The sequence below is a fragment of the Dipodomys merriami genome, unplaced genomic scaffold, assembly GCF_024711535.1.
Source record: "Dipodomys merriami isolate MVZ:Mamm:240054 unplaced genomic scaffold, mDipMer1.0.p SCAF_850, whole genome shotgun sequence".
NCBI classification, from domain to species: Eukaryota; Metazoa; Chordata; class Mammalia; order Rodentia; family Heteromyidae; genus Dipodomys; species Dipodomys merriami.
This window is the reverse complement of record NW_027206458.1, coordinates 56677-82755: the sequence shown is the minus strand read 5'-3', so window position 1 is coordinate 82755 and position 26079 is coordinate 56677. Positions and strand designations below refer to the sequence as shown.

At 43.2% G+C, this 26079-nt stretch overlaps 1 protein-coding gene across 1 annotated transcript in view; it reads right to left on the bottom strand.

Moving 5' to 3' along the window:
- Nucleotides 1-9: 9 nt before the first annotated feature.
- LOC138820275 (tyrosine-protein kinase JAK1-like) overlaps nucleotides 10-26079 on the bottom strand; it is a 75111-nt gene continuing 49041 nt past the window's right edge. Inside the window, exons 11-25 of the mRNA XM_070011970.1 lie at nucleotides 24501-24687; nucleotides 17994-18100; nucleotides 14144-14287; nucleotides 13392-13479; nucleotides 11938-12065; nucleotides 11218-11353; nucleotides 8934-9085; nucleotides 7376-7526; nucleotides 7137-7231; nucleotides 5673-5865; nucleotides 4878-5002; nucleotides 4400-4572; nucleotides 2899-3016; nucleotides 2276-2386; nucleotides 10-1541 (exon numbers count right to left, since the gene is read on the bottom strand). Of these exons, the coding sequence (XP_069868071.1) occupies nucleotides 1431-1541; nucleotides 2276-2386; nucleotides 2899-3016; nucleotides 4400-4572; nucleotides 4878-5002; nucleotides 5673-5865; nucleotides 7137-7231; nucleotides 7376-7526; nucleotides 8934-9085; nucleotides 11218-11353; nucleotides 11938-12065; nucleotides 13392-13479; nucleotides 14144-14287; nucleotides 17994-18100; nucleotides 24501-24687 (2019 nt within the window). The 3' untranslated portion in view covers nucleotides 10-1430. The remainder of the gene's footprint in view (nucleotides 1542-2275; nucleotides 2387-2898; nucleotides 3017-4399; nucleotides 4573-4877; nucleotides 5003-5672; nucleotides 5866-7136; nucleotides 7232-7375; nucleotides 7527-8933; nucleotides 9086-11217; nucleotides 11354-11937; nucleotides 12066-13391; nucleotides 13480-14143; nucleotides 14288-17993; nucleotides 18101-24500; nucleotides 24688-26079) is intronic.

The window sequence follows — 26079 nt, the reverse complement described above, 5'->3', positions numbered from 1 at the left end:
AAAGGCATATGCATGTAAAGTCTTCAGTATATTTATTTGTATAAAGAGTAAACAAAGTGCATATAGATGACCACAGGTTTGACACAGAGATCTTGATGATAAAGACAACTGAACAGATTTAAATGGCAAGTTTCCTGACAGTTAAAGAAGTCCTGAACTCTTCTGGGGGCTCAAAGTAAGATACTGAACAAGTACTAGATAGCATTAACAAGTTTTTTCAGACTCTTAGTCATAAAGAACTTTATGCTTCACATTGAATTAAGAGACTAAACATCTTAAATTGGGCTTTGGGGAGGGGGGTATGGTGGGAGGGAGACAGGGTCTTGCTGTGTAGCCATGTAGCACAGGCCGGCCTTGAACTCTTAATCCCTCTGCCTCCTAAGTGCTGGGATTACATGTGTTTACTGCCACACCTAACAGAGATTACTCATTTTCAATTACCCAGATCCTCCAAGCAAACTGGAAACTGTCTAGTAGATCCTGAACTCCAGAGTGCCTCTGGCTAGATCTTTCAAGTTTTGCATCATGAGGTGATGGTCAAAATAGTGATCGACCTTGTAGATGGTGGTAAGTATCAAAACACTAAGACTAGTGCAACATATGTGATATATATATATATTCTGTTTGCCTATAGTGTCCAAACCTAATGCTGGAACAGCTTGTCCCAAAGTGGTAGCTAGAAACAAGTGCACACTGAAGGCTCTTGAAAGCATGTGTAGCATCCAGGTCTAGGAAGGGGCAGGTGAAAAGCACATGGCCTAGGGAAGCACTGGCACAGGCTAGTCCTCAAGAAGTAACATGCAGAGTGTACCCATGCTGTCCCCTGTGCAAGGCCAATTTGTTCAACAGAAGATGATGGTCAGCCAAGGGAACAACAGCTGAGTCACTGGACAAATAGCTTGAAGTTTCAATCCTAATGGTGACAGAATGTACTCATTTCTGAAAGGAAACAACAGCATACTAACTGGTATCTAGTATTTTAAGAATGCTTGGTCTATCACTGATAGATACTGAATTTTGAGGGCATGTTAACATATTGGCCAAGCCCACCATTTTTTATCTAAGATAAATATGCCAGAAAATACTTTAGGTTATCTGGCAGTTGAAAAAAGCTATCATCTTGAGATGATACAATTCCTCTCATTTCACAAATACTATTTTAAGGCGATTATGATGCAAACTAGCTCCATGAAATGGTGGTACAGTCTTTCCAAAAGGAGGAGTGCTTAAGTGCTTTCTAGCATTTTGACTATCATTATTTGTCACTAATTTGAAAGATGTCAATTTAGAGAAGTTTCATACATGCCAGGCCCATAGGAGGCTGGGCCTTTGCCTGTTGAGTGACTTTTTAGACAAAACAAACTTGCCATAAAACTTTTAAAATTGTTCAGGTATTCATTGGGAGAGGAGGACTTGGTAAACAGTGGAATTTAAAGGTTATTCATGCTTCTTAAAAGTGCTTCAAATCCTTCAATAAGGTTCTGAAAAGTTGTCCGATTGGCTGGTTGTAATTCCCAGCATTTTCTCATAAGCTGATAAACCTGTAAAAAATAAAAGCAATCAACAGCAACAAGAATGATGTCAGATTTGGTAAGTTTTAAAACATTATAAAAACATCAAGAGCAAGGAATCATTTTGGGAATGACTTCTCCCTAAAGATTAGCTCCTATAGTACAGAATAATTTAAAATGCAGAAAATGTACTTATGAACTATAATTCCTAAACATTAACATTTGAGAACCTCCAGGCAAGTGAAAGGGGGTGGGCGAAACTGAGGCAAGATCCTATGTCACCACAATGGCCATCTCGCTCTCATTTATACTGTTCAATATATATTTTTCTTGCAGTGCGAAGGTTTGGACCAAGAGCCTTGGGCTTGGCTAGGCAAGCACTCTGTCACTTGAGCCACACCTATAGTGCCTATTCAGTTTTTTTTAGAGTCTGAGTCAGATCTCAAAGCTCAGCTCCCTTTAGAATTTAAGGAACTGAATAAATAGTGTAAGTTTTATTAGTAACTATCACAAATTTACACACAAAAGTGAGATGAGGCTTTGGCAAAATATTCCTTGGGTAGGCAGTGGATAAGCAGGAAAAGACTTCTTGCCTTGAACGTCATAATCCTGTGTCCCAAAGATTATTTCTCAAATGTCTTACCTGAAATTGAGCTTCAGAAAAGTAATTTAAGAGGACTATTCTACTCCACCTCTCTGCCCTCCAGCCCCTGATGCTCTGAAAGCATACCGCAAGCTGGCTGCTCCCGTGAGGAGCACCGTACCTCATCAGGACAGTTGCGTGGACACGGCAGGCGTTTCCCTTCTTTCAGTGTGTTCACAAGTCTCGTAACTGTCATCTGGCCGTGAGTTGGGCCAATCATTTTCAGGAACAACTATGTAAAATAAAACCAAACAGAATGTTTTACTTTGTAAATACCTGTATAGGTAAAATACTAAAATTAACTGGAAACAAGTAATAAAACCTCTTTTCTCCTTAATAACAAATCCAAATTTTTCAGTAGCTCTTGATTAGGCTGTAATCCTATCTCAGACTCCTCCCAACCACTTATTCCAGTCAGGAAACCTGTGCAGTCAAAATCCCCTGTTCAGGAACAAGCATGAACAAGGTCCAGTGCTGCTCCACTGAGCTCACTTAGGTGCTCTAGAGGCATCCTCTCCTCTTCTCACACAGGTGAGATCCAGGAACTCTGGGTTGTCCTACAGACCCCTGGGCTCCACGTGAAACCAAGTCTTGGGACATCTTGTTGAATAACAAAAGGAAGTGACATTTTCCCCTTTCAACATAATACACAGTATGCATGATTATTAAAAACAAAACTTACAAAGTACAGGAATGGACATACTTTAACTGGATTTTAGATTCAGATGAAGAGACAAGACTTACGGCCATTGGGCTTGAATCTGAATCACAGTAAGTGAGAAGCTCATGCAGGGTCACTCCAAAGGACCAGACATCAGAAGCAATATAAAATTTACACTGAATTAAGCATTCTGGAGCATACCTGAAAGAAAGCAGAAGGTAAACCTTCCCTTCCGGAGAGATTCCAGCTCAAAAGCTAAGAAAAATCACCTCTTTGGGTTCTTAGACTTTAATATTCAAGGAATCTGTGTATCATATATTAATCACATGTGTGTGTGCTAGTACGGTGCACACCTGAAAGAGTAATAACCTTTCAGTCTCTCAGTGACACATATTTTCCCCCAAATAAGTAGATAACTCTGTGTTCTTTATGTGGAAGACAGGGAAACTCATGAAGGCTGGCTGCATGCTGGGTTCCCACACACTCCTGGGTCGGTGGCAATCTCACTGGCCCATCAGTGCCTACTGTCATGTTTTGATGAATGATGCCCAATCGCCCAAGCTAGGTGTTAAGACAGTCCATATCATTTCCTCCATACTTCTCGGTCGTACCTCCCACCCCATGCTGCTGCTGCCTCTGGCCTAGATTGTTGAAGGAGCTGAATCTTGCATCCCTCCATAGTGATGGTTTAAAACAAACTATCCTTCAATCTGCCAATGGCATTTCACTGCTTTTGGGATGAAGTCCTAGCTCTAAAGCTCAGCTTTCTTAAGCTCTGACTCAGCTGCTGCCCTCCACCAGCCTTCTTTGTGATTGATACACACTGAGTCTCAGTTCCTGTCACTCGGTTGCCCTCACATGCTCCCTTCCTTCATCGCTACAAACTCCACTCTTTTAGGTCTCACCCAAACATTCCAGGTTGACTGCCTCCTACTTCATCAGTTTGGTCACCTTATCTCCAGTACCTGTCCAAAGATGGGCCTTGACACAGTGGGTTTTGTTTTTTGTTTTTTGTTTTGTTTTTTTTACACAAATGAAGAAAGATTCAGGCTCTGTAGTGGGGAGAGATACAACTGTGTCTGTTCAGGATGCACTGGGACTGCTGATCAGTTTTATAGAGGGCAGAGAAGTCTACAGCTTCTTCCCAGAAGATTGTTTCAGGCTAAAAGGGTGATTATAAGTGTGTGGCCTTCAAACCAGACATCTGGTGATTCATGAGATGGCCAAGACCCTCATCAAGGATTTCCCTGGCTCTGTTTATCACCATTTCCCTTCTCCCTTTTCTACCCTCCTTCTGCATGGATGTGTTTAAGAAGGCACTGGCTTTTTCCACCTGCTGACAGTTGTGACAACTGTGGCAGATGGTTGCCCTCTCCTAGGGAAGTAGAGATGCTGAGCTCGTGGTCAGACCTTTCCTGTTCTTAGAAAAATGGTGCCATCAAAGCTCAGGCATTTGTGGAGGCTGCTGTCAGGCAGACTAAATGAACTCCAACTTTAATTCAAGCCAAAGGAATGAGAAAGCACCCATGAAAACAGTATAAGCCTATGAAGCACTGATGAAATCTAGCTGCTTGATTCAGTTACCAAAACACAGGACTGTCCCGGTCATCCTTGACTGTGTAGTACTCCTTATCAGTTTCAATTGCTTTGGTTAAACCAAAATCTCCAATTTTCACTTGGTGTTCACTCTCAACAAGCACGTTTCTTGCTGCTAAGTCCCGGTGAACATACTGCCGAGAACCCAAATAGTCCATCCCCTAAGAGAAGTAAAGTAGTAATAAGCACATTGTTAGTCATTTCAAGGTATATTTTATATCTGTCATTTCATAATTAAAAGAACCAGTCATACATCACTAAATTTTTTGGTAAGATCAAACTGATACAAAGATATTAACGTAATTGTATTTAAACAAATCGATTCACTTGTATGTAGAAGCTCATTCTTCACCAATTAAAAAATATGCTCACAAAATTATTCTAAAGTCTCCCACTTGTGATCTAATTTCAAATCACAATGATCCAAGGCAAACTGCCTGATTCCTGGCGTGTGTGTGTGTTTTACCTTACAAATCTGAACGGCATATTTCAGCTGTTGTTTGAGGTTAATTTTGTTCTTATTCTTTGGAAGATATTCCTTAAGGCTTCCCGAAGGCAGAAATTCCATAATGAGCTTGATGCCATTTCCTCCTATTTAGGAAAAACCCATCAGTAGTGGTTACCAAATCAAAGAGCACAAGAGCGAAGAGTGAGAGAAAAGACCTGACATGGTTTTGGCGTTACCCTGTGAGCCAGGCAGCTCTAACTAATGACACACCCCTCACACCGAAAGACAGCTCTTAAGTTCTTAGCTTGTAACACAACCCCAATACTTATAAACCACCAGGAAATGATAACTTTTAAAATTATAAGGCATATCCTTCACTCTCAGTTAAAGGACATACATGAATAGCTTGTTCTTAGAAATAAACAAGTATTGGTAAATACTACTACCAAATACTACTTGCAACCTTGATTTAAGTAAATATAAAACAAAATGCTCTGGCTAGTACTGGGTCAGAAGCACGGGGAAGGGGCCTGGGATAGGTGTTACTTCCATATGTATCAGTGTGGATATTTGGATGGTGGAGTACTGGTCAGCCGGTGTATACAGACCACAATAGAGACACAACTGAACCATCCCTTCAGTGGGAAAGGGAGCTGAGAGTTGGCTGTGTGAGGACAGTGAGAGACCTGGAAGTCCAGACAGCTCCTAGTAGCTGATGGCTCAGATGAAGCCAAGAACTGCATGCCCAGCACTGCCTCTGTGAGCCAGAGGACCAGTTAGTCTTTGAACCAGATCCCACTTTGGACAACATACCGTCTTCCGTGCAGATTCCTTTGTACTTCACAATGTTCTCGTGATAGAGGTTCCTTAGGATCTCTATTTCCTTCTTCAGATCAGCTATGTGGTTACCTCCACTCTCAGGCTTCAGAGATTTGACAGCCACCTGCTCTCCTGTATTGTCCCCCTCAGGGTCATACCTGCAGAGCTCAACCTTCCCAAAGTGGCCCTGGAAAGACATACGTATCATCAGAGAAGCCTCAGCCTAGCTAGCTAGGCACACCTAGAAAATGAACGTCTTGCTCACATGTTGTGCCACTGAAGGCCAGAGGCTAATAGCACTGCAGGAAGAAAGCTCTTGCCTGGAATCTATCCACCCATCACAGCCTTATTCTTCTCTTGGCCTCACTACCCTCACAAGGCAAGTAATAGGTGACCAGTTAACCCACAAGGAAGTGTAGATTACTTCTGGTCTTTTAGAACTGTGGCATTCTTTGACTGCCCTGAGGCCATACTACAGGCTCATCCAGCTCCACAGTGGAGCTGAAGAGGGCATCAGCAAAGGAATCTGCACATTCTAGCTAAGCCACTTAACAGTGAGGTGACCAAGTCACCAAATCTCAACTGGCTTCAACATGTTTTTCTATAAAGCAGTAATAAACCCTTGAGGATACTGTCAGTCCAGGACTAAGGGCTATGCTTGTGAAAATGCCCTATACTGACCCAGATATGCCCTATACTGTGGCACCAAGACATGCCAATCATTGTGCTATTATTTGAAAAATGGAAACTTGGTGTCAAGATATAAATGTCTGATCATATTAGTTATTGGAAACCCCTATTTGAGGTCTAAAAAAAAAGCTCTGTAGTAAATCCAGCCCTTGTTTCAGGAGCCTTATAGGATATTTATTCTCAGAAAAGTCTAAGACATTTTTTTCTATTGACATAATATCTATACCTAATTACTTCTGTCCCATAGGGAAAAAAAAATCAAGCCAGGTGTCAGTGGCTCATGCCTATAATACTAGCTACTCAGGAGGCTGAAATAGGAGGACCACGGTTTGAAGACAGCCTGGTCAGGAAAGTCTGTGAGACTCTTATCTCCAAAAAACTACTCAGAAAAAAGCCAGAAGTGGCACTGTGGCTCAAGTGGTAGAGTGCTATCCTTGAGCACAAAGAGGCTCAGGGACAGTGCCCAGGCCCTGAGTTCAAGCCCCAGGGCAGGAAAAAAAAAATCAAGGCTCTCTTACGGAGGCTGAACAAGGATCCTGGCTACAGATACACTGAGAATCCAGTCATACATTCAGGCAGATGTACGGTCTAGCAGGTGAGGAGGTGTTAAGTGGTGTGTAATAAGTGTTCCTTCTAAAATGCAGTAAGACTGTTCTCTTATAAAGTCTGACCCAGCATGGGAAGAAGCAGGAAACAGCTTTCTATGCAGACATAGTCTGTCAGCAGAGAATACCATTATCAGCAACAGAGAGCACAAGTGTAACTTGCCTCTCCCAAATCACGGATCCTCTTCAGGAAGCGCTTTTCAAAATGGGTGGGATCCACCTCCGTTGCTGGTTGTCTTTCTGAAACAATGTCTGGATCTAACAGAAGAAAAAAGAAAAAAAGGTAAAAAACCAAAGATTGCCACTTTCAGGAAGGCTCTGCTCTTTTCCCCCTGCTCCCCCTGCCCAATGTTCTATGGCTGTGGCTGTTCATGGTTATGATGGTATGGGTCAGTGTCTTACTCTGCTCTTCAAGCTTGTTAATGTCCCTCATGATGGCTCGGAAGAAGGGTCTCTGATTGGGGTCATAGTTCATACAGCGGGTCATAAGGTCAGCTAGTTCCTTGCAGGATGGTGTCACTGGCCTGCAACGGCTTTCATAGAATCTCTCTTTCTGTAAAGAAGAGGAACACATAAGAAACAAAGGAACTCCAAGGGCTGGGAAGGTGGCTCAGTGGTAGACCGCTTGCCTTGCAAGCATGAGGCCCTTGGTTCAATTCCTCAGTATCACATAAGCAGAAAAATCCAGAAGTGGAGCTGTGGCTCAAGTGGTAGAGAGTTAGCCTTGAGCTAAAGAGCTGAGGACAGTGCCCAGGCTCAGAGTTCAGGCCCCATAATGAAAGCAAGACAGAAAGACAGATAGACAGACAGACAAAGGAACCCCAAACCTTTTAGAACCAGATCAGAACACTCAAAATACCTCATTTAATTTCCAACATCTCTGCTGAAAGGTAAGTTTTCTGTATGGGTTATAATGGCATTATTTCACTGCAGGAAATCTCTGTCCTGATACTAGAGTAGTATCAAGAAGGATGGGCAGTATGTAACAGTCCCAACAATGCAGTCACATGAAGTCAGACAGCCTTTCGGGAATACAGTGTGGCAACATGCGTAACAATCTTCATGTTCTTCACCTGCTCTAACTCATTTAGACCCAATTTGTAAATGATTCAAAAATCAGATACACCAAGACTAATACACATAATTAGATAGAACATTGGAAATTTGAGAACATAAATGCCAAATATGTATATAATATATATAACTCATACGCAGTTACATATACAATATATAGTTATATGTATTATTATATAATATATAACTATTATATATTATATAGTATTTTATAATTACATATAGTTGAATAACTATGTATTACATACAATATATATTAGTATATATAATTACTATAAATTATATAGTTAAGTAATAGTTTAAAATGACCAATTAACTCAAATTTATTTTTAAAACAATTAAGTCTTGCTCAATCTCTTATGAAAGCATTCACATTTTTTTTTTTTTTCTTTTTTGGCAGGCCTGGGGCTTGGGCGCTGTCCCTGGGCTCCATTTGCTCAAGTCTAGCACTCTACTACTTTGAGCTACAGCACCACTTCCCTCTTTTTCTTTGATTAATTAGAGATAAGAGTCTCATGGGGACTTTTCTGTCCAGGCTGGCAGGCTGCAATCCTCAGATCTCAGCCTCCTGAGTAGCTAGGATTATAGGAGCGAGCCCCGGGACCTGGCTTTTTATCCCATTTTTTTTTAACTCACAGATTTTAAAATTCAGAACATATAACTATAATTAGCATGATGCCAATTTTGTTTACAAGGATAGATACAAACAGTCTGAAAGACAATATGGGAAAGTGTTAATAGTGGTCAGAGACAACAGGAAACGAAGTTACTTTTACCGGCTCACTCGGTAGCCCAGTCCCACCTCTTCCCACAGTGAGCTTCCTGGAAACTTCTAGGATGTCCATGGAAGTCTCATCATCTTCACACCCTGGAAACAATTGCTCACCTCAATCAAGGTCTTGTCTTTCAAAGGTATCTCGCCATTGTAGCAGATTTCCCACAGTGTGGTTCCAAAGCTCCACTTGTCCGCAGCCACACTCAGGTTCTTAGAGTCTTCAACACACTCAGGAGCAATCCATGGGATTCGCTCTATGCATTCTGGAGAAAGACAACAGGCACACTTACAAATCTGCTTCTGGGATCACCCATGAAACAGGAATGCCATTCACCCAGAGTTGCAGGCAACCAAAGAAACTATTTCCATCAGGGTTCCCAGATGTAGACAGACCTGGCTATGAAGTCCTACAGAGAACCATCAATGGCAGCCTCTCGGCTTGCTCCAATGCTTTTGATAGAGCAATCTGATCACCTGCCTTCTGAAGCCCTGGCCTCACAAACACCAGAGCATCCCAGCACATGGACACCAGGGTAGATTAGGGGAGAATGTAAACAATGGCTCACAGAATAAAGCAAGGGAGAAGAGGCCAGTGTCTGCAAAGGCAGGCAGCTGTCTGTCTGTATTCTACACATGGGAATCTTAGGTTAATTTTATATTGATTTCCAAACATGGGGGAAAGAATGGGGAAGGAATGGGGAAAATCACATATCCTTTTCTCATGGTAACTTATGTGGCCACTGGTTTTGGCTTCTAAGACCACAGCTCACAATCTTAGCAAAGACCGCTGCCATGCCCACTGGAAATATCCTCCACCAATACTGTGACCCCTACAGAGTAGTAACTTGGCTACCAAGGGAAGCAAAGCAAAAGAGTTGCTTCAGAGCCCAGCATTCAGATTAAGGCCCACCTGATTTTCCAGGCCTTCTTCCACCCTTCCTGTTCTGTCCCCTTTCCTATAGCCCCCTTCACTGACCAGAAAGGCCAAGAGAAGTTCTAAACATCTCCCACTGCCACCAACTAGATGATGTCTCTATCTTCCAAATCCCCCCACAGCATTTTTTGGGGGGAGGGGCGCTAGTCAGTCACGGGGCTTGAACATTAGGCACTATCCTAGAGCTCTTTTTGCTCAAGGCTGGTGTTCTACCACTTTGAGCCACAGTGCTACTTCTGGTGGCTAATTGGAGATGAGTTTCATGGACTTTCCTGCTGGGGCTGGTTTTGAATTACAATCCTCAGACCTCAGCTTCCTGAGTAGCTAAGATTACAGGTGAAAGCCATTAGCCATTAGTGTGTTTCATGGTGGGAAAGCACAGAGAGGGCAACAGGCTTTCATAGACAGCTCTGAGTCCCCAGCCTTCTCTGATGGTGGATTCTTAACGTACGTGTGTGTGTGTGTGTGTGTGTGTGTGCGCGCGCGCGCGCGCATGTGTGTGTGTGTCGGAGAGAGAGTGTAAGACAGACTGACAGAGACAGAGACTGTGGAGTCATAGGATATGTGTGTGTGCACACACGTGTGTGTGTGTGTGTAAGACTGACAGAGAGAGAAGACTGTGGAGTCATACGGTATATGTGTGCGCACGCACGTGTGTGTGTGTGTATGTATGATTGTGGAGTCATAGGATGTTTGTGTGTGTGTTTATGTGTCCCTTTGCTAAAGACAAGACTCTTGACAGACTCAGCAGTGTTCTCTGCCTCAGGACTACTAGCTGATGGGCACATGACAACCAGCATGCAGAAAATGAAAGGTACCATTCCCCTATCAAGGAAAAGCTGACAGGGATCTCATTTGTAAGGTTTATTTCCTTCCAAACTCAATCCACTCTGACCAAATTATTAAGCAAAATTCGTTATGCTGAATTGATGAAAACTGAATACTGAAGATAGCAAAGACTGTAAGATGCCACCAGCACCAGGCCCTGGTGTATGTGGTCCTCCTCAAGTAGCCCACTGGGCCAGGAGGAAGAGTACAACCTGTGCAGTGTGGCTTTCTGATCTTGACTCCCAGGCCTACATTCTCTTTTACAGCCTATAACTTGACATTACACAATTCACAGTGAGGATGTGAAATCACAACCATCACTTAATAAAGATGCCTTCCAAACTACTCATTAGCTACAGCGGAGTCCCAGGAGAAAGCAGCGGAGGACTCAACCTGTATCTCTTGACCACCTCTGGAGCCTGTGGCCCCCTTACCTGATCACAGCAACATACAACTGGGACCAGACAGAATGGGCTGGGCTGTCAGGGACTGCCCTCCCTCAGCATTGTAGCCCTGCCTGCCATACAGCAATAGCACCATATATCAGGGTGTTGACTGTCTCAAGGGAGCCCAGCCCCTTTACACTGCTGGCCAGATGCCTAAGTACACAGAGGTGATGGCTGGGGGACATACCTTGCCTGGACAGCACAGAGACAGGGATGCCAGGGTCGCTGAGTTTGATGAAAGGGCCAATTTCACTGTCGATGCCCTCTCGGGCCAGAAGGAGATTTTTGGTGCACACATTTCCATGGACCAAGTCTTTATCCTCCTGCAGAATAAAAAAGGGCCATGCGTCTTCTTTCAGGTACTCCCTTCAGATCATCTCTCCCTGCTCCTGTGAAGGTGGAACTCACAGCCTGGCCCTCCTACTGATGATGTGTGTGACTCTATACTTCTATACTGTCCCTCAGCCCCCGGCTCATCAGTGGAACAGGAATAATAGCAGAGCATAACGCTTAGGGATTTGTGAGGTTTTAAGCAAGCAGAATCTAAAATATAGAAACAGCCTATGGCTCTTGGTCAATCTCATGGACACTGGCAGTTTCCCTTATTTACTCAGTAAGTTCTACACCGTTCCCACTCTTACCATGCACCACAATACAGTCAATCCTCTTTTATGACACTATACTGTTTCCCTCTAACCAGGGAACCCTAACCAGGGTTCATAAACATGCACACAGAACAGCCCTCAATTACCATTTTCACTAAGCACCAGGCACACTTGCGGTTGAACCAGAGCCCTGACACCTGAACCTCCTGGAGGTATGCTGACCAGCACCTCCTTCCCGCCATCCCCTCTGAGGACATTCTGGTTTCTAGTCAGAAACATTGTGGATGTGAGAACATTCTTACCAAGTAACTCAGGGCGCTGGCCAGCTGTTTGGCAACTTTGAACTTCCATGGTGTGGTAAGGACATCACTTTTCCGGTGCATGAAGAGATCCAGGGGCCCCCCCTCCACAAATTCTTCTACCATAATATCTGCAGGCACAGAAACAATGATATCCAGACATCTGTCTGTCTGGGAGGGTCCTTTCCTTGTCCTCTTATAACAGCCCTTTTTAGTTTCACAGCCCAAAAATACTTTTCAGAGGTACAAATGGAAAAGTGCTTCAGGGTTTGACCAGCCTGGGCTCACCCCTGCAGCTCTTCTGCTTCTAATCTGAGCCTCTCTGAACTTCAGGTTCCTCATCTATAAATATGGAGACAGCAATACCTCCACCTCCCAGAGGTGGAGACATGGAAGGCTTGTGAGACCAGCCTCCATCACCACCCCTATTCTTAGCACATACTGTGCAGATCTCCCTTGCAGCAAGATGTGCATAAGCATTAAGAATGGTCCACACTACAGATTTCACAGCAAAGTTCTTGGAGGTTAAAAATTTCCTTTTCTTCCACATATGTATGGCAGGAGTTCCAAGGTCTTTTTCTAGCAGCTTCAGCCCAAAGACAGGTGAACTTCAATGGTGTCAGCAGCTTGACACCAGAAAGGTTAGAACCTACACATTGTTACAAGCAGCCAATCTGCTCAACAGGCAACCCTACTGTTCAGGGTACCTCTCTCCTGCCATGCTGATTTTACTTTCTGGTAGCACAGTAAGAAGCACAGTGACCAGTGGAAGTATTATAGAAAGTTGGACTCTGGTGGCTTAAACCAATAATCCTAGCTACTCAGGAGGCTGAGGTTTGAGGATTACAGTTCAAAGCCAGCCCAAGAAGGAAAATCTGTGACTTTTTTTTTTGTCGGTCATGGGGCTTGAACTCTGGGCTTGAACACTGTCCCTTAGCTCTTCAGCTCAAGGCGAGCCTCTACCACTTGATCCATAGCACCACTTCCCATTTTCTAGTGGTTAATTGGAGGTAAGAGTCTCTCGGAATTTTCTGCCCAGGCTGGCTTTGAACCATGATCCTCAGATCTCAGCCTCCTCAGTAGCTAGGATTACAGGTATGAGCCACCGGCGCTTGGCTGGAAAATCTGTGAGACTCTATCTTCCATTAGCCACCAAAAAAAGCCAGAAGTTGGAGTATGGCTCAAGTGATAGAGCATTAGCCTTGAGCAAAAAATCTCAGGGACAGTGCCCAGGCCATGAGTTCAAGCCCCAGAAGCAGCGCGCGTGCGCGCGCGCGCACACACACACACACACACACACACACACACACGTCCAGTTCCACAGACACTACTGATATATATGAAAGACATTCTGAGTAGCTTACTTTCTTCAATTGCAAAAAGATTAACAAGTTTGTGCAGCATGAGGCTATTAAGGGTTTTCAACAGCACTATCCCCTTCAAGAAGGGACACTTACTTTCCACGTCTCGGACACACACACCATAGAGGTACACAATGTGTTTGTGGGAGACCTGTCTCATCATGCTGGCTGCCTCAAAGAAGGCCTATGAGAGAAGGGAGAAAGGCAGGTCAAGGGTCAGCCACCACTGCTAAGGGAACATCAATGGACCCCTTGAAAGCTTGTCATTGTCATCACTCCTGGCCATGAAAATACTTCCACTGGCCTTGACTGTCCAAAGGTACAGCCACACCTTGACCTCTACACCAATGGAGATGGAATGATTTTTCCAAAAATCCAACAGGATACAGAGCAAAACTGATGAGACAAGCTGACACTTTTCCCATCAGATACTTACCCTCCCCATTCTTTACATTTTAGAAATAACAATGCTTAGTCCTATATTAGAATAAAAGGGAGGCCAAGGCAGTCTATATATTCTATTAGTCTATGGGACCCTGGGTAGTCATTTTTTGTGTTCCTCTCTGCTTTATTTCCCAAACTTTGGAATTGGAACCCCAGACTCCACTGGAAACTCTGAGAACACTTGGCTTGCCCCAGGATTTCACAGAATCCCGCATGGCCCTTTAGCAGGAGAAAGAGTAATGAGGAAAGGTAGAGGACATTGAACCTAATGTTCAATCTTCCTTGACTAATTTTACATAGATATGGACTGAAAGGCAGGTGTGAGAACCACGAGGGCAAAATGAAGGCAAAGGCTTACCCAGTCCATTGCACTCTCCTGGCTCCACAAACAGATGAACACTTACCAGAGAAATGTCCCTGTGGCTAGGGTCTAAGACTTTGAGGATCACTTTTATTCTCTTCTCTTCAGCAGTCCCTTCATCATCCTTGTAATCCACCAGGGTCCCAGAGTAGATGTGTGTCCTGGTGCCCCTGCCAAGGTGCTCACCCTAAGGGAGGAAGCAGAAGGTAGTGACCTCTTTCTGTAACTGTGTGATGGCTGAGTCTAGGACAGAATCCTTAATGGAAGCACAGAATACGGATAGGATATGGATCAAGGCAAACCAGTATTAACCTGTCTCTGGAAGATCAGAAAGTACATTGGCTAAACACAATTATGTCATTTCCTGGTGCCCTGGAAATAGTTCACCTCCTCCTTTCCCTTGCTTCTTATCTCAAGCACCAGCCTAAAGCCAAATCTCTATTCTGACCTACCACAAAACTTCAAAACAATGACATCAATAGCCAGCCACCCCATTCTATCTCTGGGGCTCCACCGAAGACTTAGGAGGACCCTGCCAGATGGCTTTTTCACTCTCAGCCCAAGGGACAAAATGAAGAGATTTATAACTCTGTGCTCTACTACCTGTTGGGCATTAACTTGGTGATATTCCTTCATTATGCTCAGTTTCTGCCCACTCTCTGAAAACGGGGATAATGGCACCTACTTTGCAAAGAGCTGTTTTAAAAATTGCATAAGGAAATAAATATAAAGGTTCCTGATACAGATTCTGGGATATGATATTTGATAGTAGTCCATGTGCTGGGCCCATGAGTTCTCTGTGAAAGCCTTCCAGACTAGCAGTCATTTTCTCTCACACTGGAACCATTCATTCCTCCTCTACTCCATCTTTCCAGTATATGTGCACAAGGACACACATGCAAAGCTCTAGAAGCAGTGGTACAAATTATACTAGCATTTCCCACAAGCCCTAAGCTAAGAAGCTGGGCCCTCACATGAGAAAGGCAATAATACCCCCTAAAAGAGTGGCATGCCAGTGTTTTGCCCTGTCTCTAGGGGTTCCTAGCAAAGTTGATAAGGGAACAGGGAGGAATGTGTGGGAAAAAAAAATCACAAGTAGATTCAGAAAAAAAAAAAGAGTGGCATGAGGATTAAATGAGCCACTCAGCAGAGCCCTTAGCAAAGAACAATCTACCTCTAAGGAACCTTCCAATTTGAGCTTCAGTACTTCTGATTTTTTTGTTACTGAGCTTTTTTTGCTCAAGGCTAGCACTCTACCACCTTGAGCCACAGTGCTACTTCCAGCTTTCTGGTAGTTAATTGGAGGTAAGAGTCTCATGGACTTTCCTGCCTGGGCTGGCTTTAAACCTTGATCCTCAGATCTCAGTCTTCTGAGTAGCTAGGATTACAGGTGTGAGCCACCAGTGCCTGGCTTAAATTCTTAATATATGAAAATCAAATGAGATTTGTACACTGGGCACCAGTGGTTACACCTATAATCCTAGTTACTTAGGAGGCTGAAATCTGAAGATCATGATTCAATACCATCCTAGGCAGGAATTTCCATGAGACTCTTATCCCCAGTTATAAAACAGGGAAAAAAAAAAAGCCAGGAGTTGAGGTGTAACTCAGGTGGCAGAGCACTAGCCTTGAGCAAAAAAAAACACAAGGATTGGGCTGGGAAGGTGGCTCAGTGGTAGAGCACTTGCCTTGCAATGCATGAGGCCCTGGGTTCAATTCCTCAGCACCACATAAGCAAAAAAAAACAAAAAACAAAACACAGGGATAGCACTTAGGCCTCGAGGTGAGAGAGGAGAGAAGAGTGAGGAAGAGAAGAGAGAAGAGAGAGGAGAAAGAGAGAAAGAGATGAGACAGAGAACAGAGAGGAGAGGAAGGAGACAGGAAAGAGGGAGGAAGAGAGGAAAGAAGAAGGGTAGAGGAAAGAGAAAGGAGAGAAATTTGTAGCTGGGCATTGTGGCTCAATCCTGTAATTCTAGCTACTTGGGAGGTAAAAATCAAGGGACTATGGTTTAAAGCCAGCCTGGGCATAAAAATTTTAGTATTTCATCTCAATGGCTGGTTGTAGTGGCATACATCTGTCATTCCAAGCAACACAGGGAAACACAGATTGCAGTCCAGGCCTGAAACTCATCCCCAAAACAACTAAGGCAAAAAGGGGCTAGAGGAGTGGCTCAACAGGTAGTACCAGCCTAGCAAGTATAAGGCCCTGAATTCAATTCCCAATACTACCAGAAAAAACTTACATAAAATGAATGCAATATCAAACTGTTGACCTTAGGCCCACAAAACATAATTCAAACGCCTATGATTCTAGGACTGCATTTAAATGCAGAAAATGGACTGAATGATACCTAGGAAATCGGTCTGTTCCCCACAGACGCACACGTGACTATTAATTGGGTATATTAATTTACACAAATGTTACCATTTGTCTGTCACAGCAGAATATACAGCCACCCTGTCTTCTAGATTCTGGCAATGTCTTGTGACTATTAAAGCTACATCACAAAGAAATCCATAATAATTATGGGAAGTTGTATTCCCAGAACATCCTGTGAAAGCCATGTGCTTTCAGAATCATTACTCTTCCCCAGAAAGGTGACTTCTCCAGCGAGCAGGTCATAGACCCACACTCTCAGGATCCCACAGCAACCCACAAAGGCCTCTTATGTCCACTCTAGCCTCTTTCCATACCACTGATGTCCAGTCCCTCAAGAAGCCACTTCTGTGATCCCCAGACTGGGTCTCTGATGTTCCTCCACCCTGCTGTACTTAACTACCTCAGGATTTGTGTCTTGAGAATTACATGCTAAAGATGAGTTTGCCTCTTCCACTAGTCTGAGGGCAGCAACTGTAGCCAGTGGGTGTAAATTCTCATCACTGTTGGTAAGCAGATACAGAAAGCAAGAAAGATGGTGGTTATGAGCTTACAGGCTCAGAATCAGGGAAAGAACACAGGTCCCAAGTTTCCTCTCAAGTTCTAGAGAGAAAAGAGACTGCTTGAAGTACTGCAGCTCTTGTGACTTTCAAGGACACAGCTCCGACACCATCAGAGGGATGGAGGTCAGTAATGATAGGCCTTCAGGGAAAAAAATGTGGATTCACTTCAAAGGTAACAACAAACAAACCCTATGCTTCCCTTCTCCCTTGTCCTCCCTATCAGTGAGCCCATAACTTGTCCTCCAAAGCATTACAGTCTCTTGCAGAGTCCTTGAAGATTCCTTCTCTCCAGGCTACTGACATGCTATCTACTTTGAAGCCATGTCTTGCTCCTGTCCCAGGGGACTGGAAAGGGGGATAAAGAATAGAGTGGGATTGTCCCTGAGCTTCAATACCCCTAGCAAAGGCCTAAGGGAAGCTACAAGGGACACTCTGGTCTGGCTATATAGACAAAAGCCTCCAAAGGCTGAGAAATTGGTCTCAACCACTTTGAGGATCCATTTCTCAAGGTGACTGTTCTACCATCTCCCATTCTTTGCTCCCCTAGCTCTGCTCCTTCTGGAAGTACCACCTAAGAGAGCAAGACTGAAATCTATAAATGTTATACCAATATTGTGGGGTGGTGAGAGCATCAGGCCAGGTCTCCTTAGAAAGCTGACTCCTGCTATTCCATCAGTGCTCCCTCACAACTGACAGTCTCTCCAACACAGGTAACACTATACCTAACTAATGTACCTCTTCAAGAATGAGAAGCACTGACAATGGCCAGCAGCAGCAAGGTAGGGCAGAATAGGAGGTACTAGGTGACCTGCTTTAACTAAACCAAGTCGCCTTTTCCTTTTCTCATCAAGATTTCCCCAAATATAGACTTCATTTCACCTCAAGTCCTCAGGCTTTTCTCCTGTCAGGAGGTATAACCAAAGCTAGACCAAAGGCCTGCAACAATAACTTACTTGCACAATATCTTTCTTAAGAATCCGATCAAAACTCAGCTGGCTCATGGAGTAGACAGGCTGCCACTCCTGTGCTTTCTTTGTGGCCACCAACAGATTGGAGATTTCTGTGGAAGAGATGGAAGACGTCTTAGTGTAGTAGTACTAAAAATTCAAGATCCCAACCAGCTAATGTGTAGATCCATAGAAGCTGCTGAACACAAATAACGTGTATTTATTGTCCCAATCATTCATCAAATACTTAACTGGAAAAGTACTTGATTCATGCTCTCCAGAAGATCACAGGAAAATAACAGAGCCAAAAGGAATCAAATAATCAGACCAACAGGTGGAAAAGTACAATATGGCTAGCTATGTATTATATAGGACAGCTTAAGTTGTTCTAAGTTCCACAAAACAGGACCTGCCCTGATAAGAGGTCAGGGAAGATTTCTCTAAGGATGTTTTAGATAAAAATGGAAACTCCAAGAGGTCAGGGACTGTTGTCTATCTTATTTAGACATAATGGGCACACAAGAAGTATTATATATTTTTTGTTTTGTTTGGTGGTGTTGGCCCTTCACATGCTAGGCAAGTACTCTGCTACTGACCCATACATATCAACCCTTAACACTATTTGTTAAATGTATGAATGAACAATTAGCAGTGATTTGAAGGAGGAAAATAAAGTCAATGAGGGAGGCACAGAAGCTTTGAGCTTAGAGAGCTATAGGAACCCTGTAAAGAAAGAAAATTCTGGATTTGTGCAAGAGGAAAAGAGGCAACCGAGAGAATACTGTTTAAATCTCTCTGAGACTAGACTACCACTGGATGTATTCACCAAACCCAGAACATGTGGGTTATGAGTGAGCCATCCTCCAAAGTCTATTCAAACATAAGTCTAACATGTGACAAGGTCAAACACAAGCCCAACATGGACCAGGCTTGGCACAGGTGGCTAACTGGGGATTTATGGTTCTCAAAAATCACCCTTTAACACAGGAAGGAACTTCCTGAACAGAGTCCCAGGGTCACAACAAATTGGAGAGAGACTCGACAAATGGGACTACCTTAAAATAAAAAGCTTCTGCACAGATAAAGCTATCGCAACCAAGCTAGAAAGACAACCAACTAATTGGGAAAAAATATTTACCAGCAATATATCAGACAAGGGGTTAACATCCTGTATATACAGGGATTCAAGAAACTAATCCCTCCCAAACCTAACAAACCAATTACTAAATGGGCAAGGGAACTAAAGAGGGACTTCTCAAATGAAGAAATAAAAATGGCAAAGAAACACATGAGGAAATGTTCATCATCCCTGGTAGTGAAGGAAATGCAAATAAAGACAACCCTGAGATACCACCTTACCCCAGTCAGAATGTCCCACATCCACAAATCAGCCAACAACAAATGCTGGAGGGGATGTGGAGAATGAGGAACGCTATTACACTGCTGGTGGGAATGTACATTCATACAACCACTTTGGAAAGCAGTCTGGAGGGTCCTTAGAAAGCTAAAGATTGACCTCCCTTACGACCCAGTCATACCACTTCTAGGCATCTACCCTGAACAACAGGAACCAATATACAAGGACACGTGCACCTCCATGTTTATTGCAGCACTGTTCGCAATAGCTAGGATATGGAAACAACCTAGATGCCCCACCACAGATGAATGGATCCAAAAATTGTGGTATCTATACACAATGGAATATTATGCAGCCATTAGAAATGACAAAATAATGGCATTTGCAGGGAAATGGATGGAGCTAGAAGGAATCATGTTGAGCGAGGTAAGCCAAGAACGAAGAGACAAACAGTACATGGTCTCCCTGATAAGTGGATGCTAAATCCAAAATGTTAGGTGATATGACAAAACTAACAGGACTTAAGAAACAAAGAACTCCCACTCATCTGGTTGAACCACTAATAAATATCCCCATGCTGCTGATCACATATATGGTATATAACATATGAGCACCGTTATATATTACAGACTGTGATAGACAATTTGCTCCAGGAAAGTTAGAATGAACTTGTGACTTTAAATGAGCATCATTATTCCACAATATTGTGAATTTCCGGAAATTAAGTAATCACTTAATCACAATCAAAAAAAAAAAAGAACCTTGGGGAAGGGAGGGAGGGAGGGGATGGTGGGGGGAAAACAATGGAGGGAGTAACAATGTTCAAGAGGAAGTGTACTCATTACCTCACTCATGTAACTGTAACCCTCTGTATAGTATCTTTACAATAAAAAAATTTAAAAAAAAATCACCCTTTAAAAGTTGGGGGCCAGTGGCTCATGCTTGTACTTCTAGCTACTAAGGAGGCTGAGATCTGAGTATCAGCAGTTTGAAGTCAACTTGGGCAGAAAAGTCCATGAGATTCTTATCTCCAATAAACCACAAGAAAACTGGAAGGGGCGCTGTGGCTCAAGTGGTAGAGTGCTTGCCTTGAGCTGAAGAGCTGAGGGACAGCACCCAGGCCCAGAATTCAAGCCCCACGACGACGACCACCATCACCAACAACAAAAGATAAAAATTCCATTTGAAAAATAACTAAAGTAAAAAAGGCTAGGAGTGTGGCTCAAATGGTCGAGAACCTGCCTAGCAGCATAAGGTTCTGAGTTCAAGCCCCAGGTGTGTGGGGGAGACCTTCCAAATTGGGACACACTCAAATGATGGCCCTGGGACCTCAGCAGACAATAGCAGTCACTCAACATGACATGTGCCTCTTTTAGCTGGGACCAGATGGTTAGGGAAGTGCCAGATGCTCTCCTGCTTCCACTTTGGGGAAGAAAACACAAGTCCTGATTCTTGGATTCTAAAGGAGCTTGTCAAAGATCTGTGAGCTAGGGTCATACATACATATTGGGGGCAACAGCTGCTGAGTCCCATGCCTTCATACATGCTGCCAAACTCCACGTCCCTCAAGTCCTCACTACCCTCCAAGATTTTCCCTTTTCTATTTTAAGTTAACATGTTCTTACTGCTTCCTCTATGCAAGACACTGTTCTCTTTCCTCATCATGATCCTAACAGGCAGACAGCAACTTTACCCTTATTACAGATCAGAAAGCCAAGGTCAGCGTGAAAAGTCTGATCACAATGAGAAAATTAATAAGCAGGCTTTACAGCTCATCTCTTTCCTTCCCATAGAACAACTGCTCTAGTGTGGGGATAAACCTCAATGCCCAAAACTGGTTTCAGGAAGGACTCCTCATTACCATTTCAGAGGCTACTCCATCTATGCTGTTTTCCTGATTCTACCCAATACCTGGAGTAAAACCTGATTCAAACAACACAGGCTGATGCCAAAGAAAGGATCATGACTGGTGACACACAGAAGTAAAGTTGACTGCTTGTAGGAGAGCACTTAACCTCCAGGAACCTGCTTCACACCGGAAAAATGTTCCTTATCAGCTCTTTGTGAAAGAGAGATAAGAAAGTACACCAGAACAGCTGTCTCCACTGCCTGGTGTGAAGTAAAAGCTCCATCACGGGTAGCCTTTGTTGGTATGACCAGTCATCATTCTTTTTCTACCACCAGGGTACCCCAGGCCTTGCACAGCAGCCTGTAGGATTCTTGGGATCAGAGTTGACTGCGATGGAACTCAGGCAGCACAGCCGCCTCAGCTGAAGAGGATATGGGAGGCTGGGTAGTGGATCTTGGTATATTTTTAACGTGGCTCTCAGGTCTGGAACAGGGCACAGACTGCGTGAGACCCGCGGCAGTGGAGAGTTAGCTTGGCCATCACACCTACTCTGTGTGGCCTCCTGCTTTCTCTCTGCTTTTAATTTATCTCATGAGGACTTTCTTGGCTTCATTTTCAAGTGAGAAATCCAGATCAGGATATCTATTACTAGAATCCTGCATTTAGAGCAGAAAAGCTGAACAACCTAAAATGACATCCTCAAACCAGATTTTACAACTTAATTTTCAGAGGGCAGAAAGAGGGCTCTGAGGACTGGTATGAAGAAGCCCCACTGCTACTTCTCCCTTGCCTTTGTCCTAGACTCAGGCTAGTATGTAACCTTCAAAATCACTAAACATCCTTAAGACTCAATTTCCTCACTGCTGTAATGATTTGGAGAAAAATCAAAGAAATATGATATTCATGTAAACTTCCTAGGCTAGGAAGTACCCACCCACAAATATGGCATTAGGTGCTACAATTATTGCTTGTCTGGCATTATTACTTGTTGATTGTGTGCTGTGCCCTGAGGCTTCTAGGAGTCACAAAGCAGTGAGACCCAGACTCTTAAAAGTTAGTAAGAAAGTAGGAAGGCAAATGCACTAAATACATTCAGTGCTGAGTCTCAGGAGACTCAACAGAAGACACATGACAGGGCATTTAATTATTTCTGCATTTTTCCTCTACAGCTACCAGCTCCCAGACCTGGGATATTAGGGGTGGCATCTATGTCAGACGCCTTCCCACTAGAGCCCTAAAAGACAGCTTATCCTCTTCTCCAGTCTTCTCTAATCCTGTGGTTACTGTCCTCTACTTTTCCTTTTCAGAGACCATGAATCCCTATGAAATATGAAAGTATAAACCACTTTTTACTATCTGTAAGCAAATGTTATACAAGTAAACAGGACTACTGGGCTTTAAGTTTTTAATTTGCTCTGAGGTCTCGCAGCCAAGTGGCAGATGTGTTTTTAACCTCTGTGGAACATCTTTGAACATAAAAACAAAGGCTGCAGTTATTCCCCAAGGCTGGCAGGAAGTCCTATCTGATCAACAAGAACAAGTGCTTCCTCTTTCACTATGTTCACTACCCAACCCTTTTTGCTTAGACTGAAACATGATTCACATGTCAAGAACAGAGGACCAGAGCAAGGGGAATGGATCAGTGGTACAGCACTTGTCTAGCATTCATGAGATGAACCCCTAGTTTGATTATCTCTGCAGCAGCCGAAGCAGCAACAACAAAAGAATCTAAGCCTCTAGGCCTCTTTCTGACCTGATGTGTCTTGCTGTGGCATACCTGCCTTCAATTCTAAGATATAGATATAGAAGGCTCAGTGATAATTCCCTCACAAGAACAACATGGTCTCAGGAAGATCCTAAGAACAACTTCCCTGCCTCTGCTTTGAGAACCGACAATTTGAAGGAAGGCCGACAAGGAAGCATTTTGGAGAAAAAACAAAAAACAACATTCAGATTAGGCCTGTACTCAAACCCCTTTGATCTTGACCTTCAGTGACTTTATTTCTCTGCACCCCAGTTTTCCTATCTACAAGTGGGGAGGTTCAGGTGTTCTTCCACACTCATTCTGAAAGACAGAAAATCCTCCTGCAAGATATGATTGACACTACTCATGGGGCTTAATAAAGAATGGCAGGGTCCCTGGCCCCTTGCTTGGATTTTATTTCCTGATGTTTCCACAACCTCAACCGCTGGCCAGATAAAGTCCCAGCTCCTTGGTGTGGCAGCGGACTTCCATGATGCAAAATATATCCCCTTTCATTCTTTCCACATCTGCCTTCACATCTGCCCCTGTTCTGGCCTGCTGTTTTGCCCAGGTACATCCCTTCCAGTTCTGCCAGACACATTCTCGCCTAACGTACCTCCTACTTATCATCCAACACAGCTCCCTCCATGAATCCACCATATTCAGTAACTCAGAGAATTTGGCCGTTCTTTCTTTCCATCCCTGGGCTATATTAATTAAAACACTTATCCTCTGTACGATATTTTCACAATTAAAAAAACTTGTTAATTAAAAAAAAACACTTATCCCATATTGTAGTGACCTCACTGACTTACATTGTCTACCTCAGACTAGAAACCCTCAGAGAGCAGGAACCATGTCTTAAGCAATTCTGATTCTTTACATTTAACATAGTTCTTGACCCACAGAAGATGCAAGATTTCTCCAACAAATAAACCAATGACAGGAACCCTGAAGACACTTTATCTTTCCTTTCTTCCCTTCTTTGTTTTTTTTTTTTTGTTATTGTTGTTTTGTTTTGTTTTTTTGGAGGGTGCCAATCTTGGGGCTTGAACTCAGGGCCTCATGCTCCTGATTGGCTTTTTCACTCACAGCTCTACTGCCTGAGCCATAACTCCACTTCCAGATTTTTACTGGTTAGTTGAAAAGTCTCATAAACTTTTCTGCCTGAGCTGGCTTTGAATCACAATCCTAGAATCATAGCTTCCCAAGTAGCTAGGATTTTAGACAAAAGCCACAAGCACTGAGACAGGGCCCTCCATCTTAATGAGTAAAGAACTGCATTTCTGTTTACTGAACCTTGGAGTATTCTTTCTGTAGCCTGAGATGTTAAGAAAAGGTGTTGCATGTCTTTTCTACAGAAAATTCTAACACTCAAGGGATAAGATTTGACTTAAAGATAGACTTGTAACAAATTAAAAAAAAAAAAAACAACAACAGAAACTATGAGAAAGAGCTACTTTCTTTAACCCAACTAGTATCCTTGGTTCCATCTGGGTCTCAAAGTACCTAGGAGGAACTGAGGGGAAGGACATGGCTTTGCTTTGGCACAGGGAGACAAACCTCGAGGTTTGGGTTGGCAGCAGCGTTTCAGCACAAAGCTGATGTTGTCCGTGCGTAGGATCTGCTTCTTGAGATGGCTCATGAGTTCTCCCAGGCTGGGAAATCTGCGGTCTGAGCCATGCAGGCTATAGCTGCCCTTCTGTACCTCAATCTGAAAGTTCTTGAATTGCTTTTGGCCACCTAGCACCTGTCATTCAGAAAAGTCATCAGAAACTGTTTAAAATGGAGCAAGACAAAGTTACCAGGGGTACGTAAGATGTTAAATGTTAAGGAACCCTGAAGAAGAGTACACAGAAACTCTGGAACATAGAACCTAACTGTTCATCTAAAGTTACTCAAACATTTAAAAATTACTATCAGCATATAAATTAACCAACAAATAAGGAAATAATGAAATGGAGTCCAGGAGAAGGCCCTGAGATAAAGTGGGCATACAATATACAGAGTATCCCTTGGCTTTTCACCTAGAAGATGACATTCATGAAACTATCAACTTTACTAGTAAACTGTTGTTATGGTTAACTGACAAGGTATGTCTTAAAACTTAGTACTTTATAAAGTATTGTATCTAAAATAAGAATGTGATAGCAAAATTCATGTAGAAACTCTTTCAAACTGAGTCCTTCCAGACTATAAAGCTATTTGAGGGAAACCATTAGAGTGGGTGCTTGACTATCCATCTACGTTTCAAGTGCTATGATGCAACAGAAAGGAAGTATAAGCAGAAGTTTCTTTCACATTGTTCTTTCTGTGCAAAGGAAACCATTTTAGTGGTTAACAAAGCCAGTAAAACCTACTTACGGTGTAAAGTAGGACATGATATTTCAAGTCTCAATGTCTTAGCTACTTCACATCAAAAAAGATGTATGCAAAATTAGCACTGTTCCTAGTGGGCTAAATAAGCAGACTAATTCGTCATATTGGTGTTGCTCTTTTTCTCCAGGTAACCTAATTGCAGGCAGGTCATAGTTCTCAACCACTGACCTTGCTGGCACAGCACAGGTAGATTCTGCCTCAGGAAGGCTGGGTGGCCTTACCTACCTATCTATCCTAAAACACTGAACTGCCTCCGGAGACTGATGAATAACAAGGATAGGCATCTTTTGTGAAGGCAACAAACCTGACAAGTTCTGAGCCACTGAGCTTGTATCGGCCCTGCGGCAGAGCTGTTCAGGAACATCCTTGGGCAAGGAGTGACCACTGGGACTTTACCCAGGACATCTGGCAGCACTGGGTTCCTTTTGTAATCTCCTCTTCCCATTCTTGACACAAACCAGTCCAAGGCTCCCTCCAGTGTCTGAGATCTACCTTATACTACCAGCTTACTTCCATCTTGAATGTCCCTTTCACCTCAGTTCTCCTAGTTCATGTTGAGCCCTTACCAATTTAGCGGATTTATAGACTAATCCTATAAAATTCTGTCTTCTAAAAATTCTACTTTTCATTTTGAAAAACTGTATAAATAACAAAAATTAGTTAATAATTCTGGCTAAAATCTTGGCCTCTGGGATTTCTCTCATACCACTGTCAGCTTCCAGCCACATCTGAATATTTAACAGGTACCTGTAATTTTCAAAAC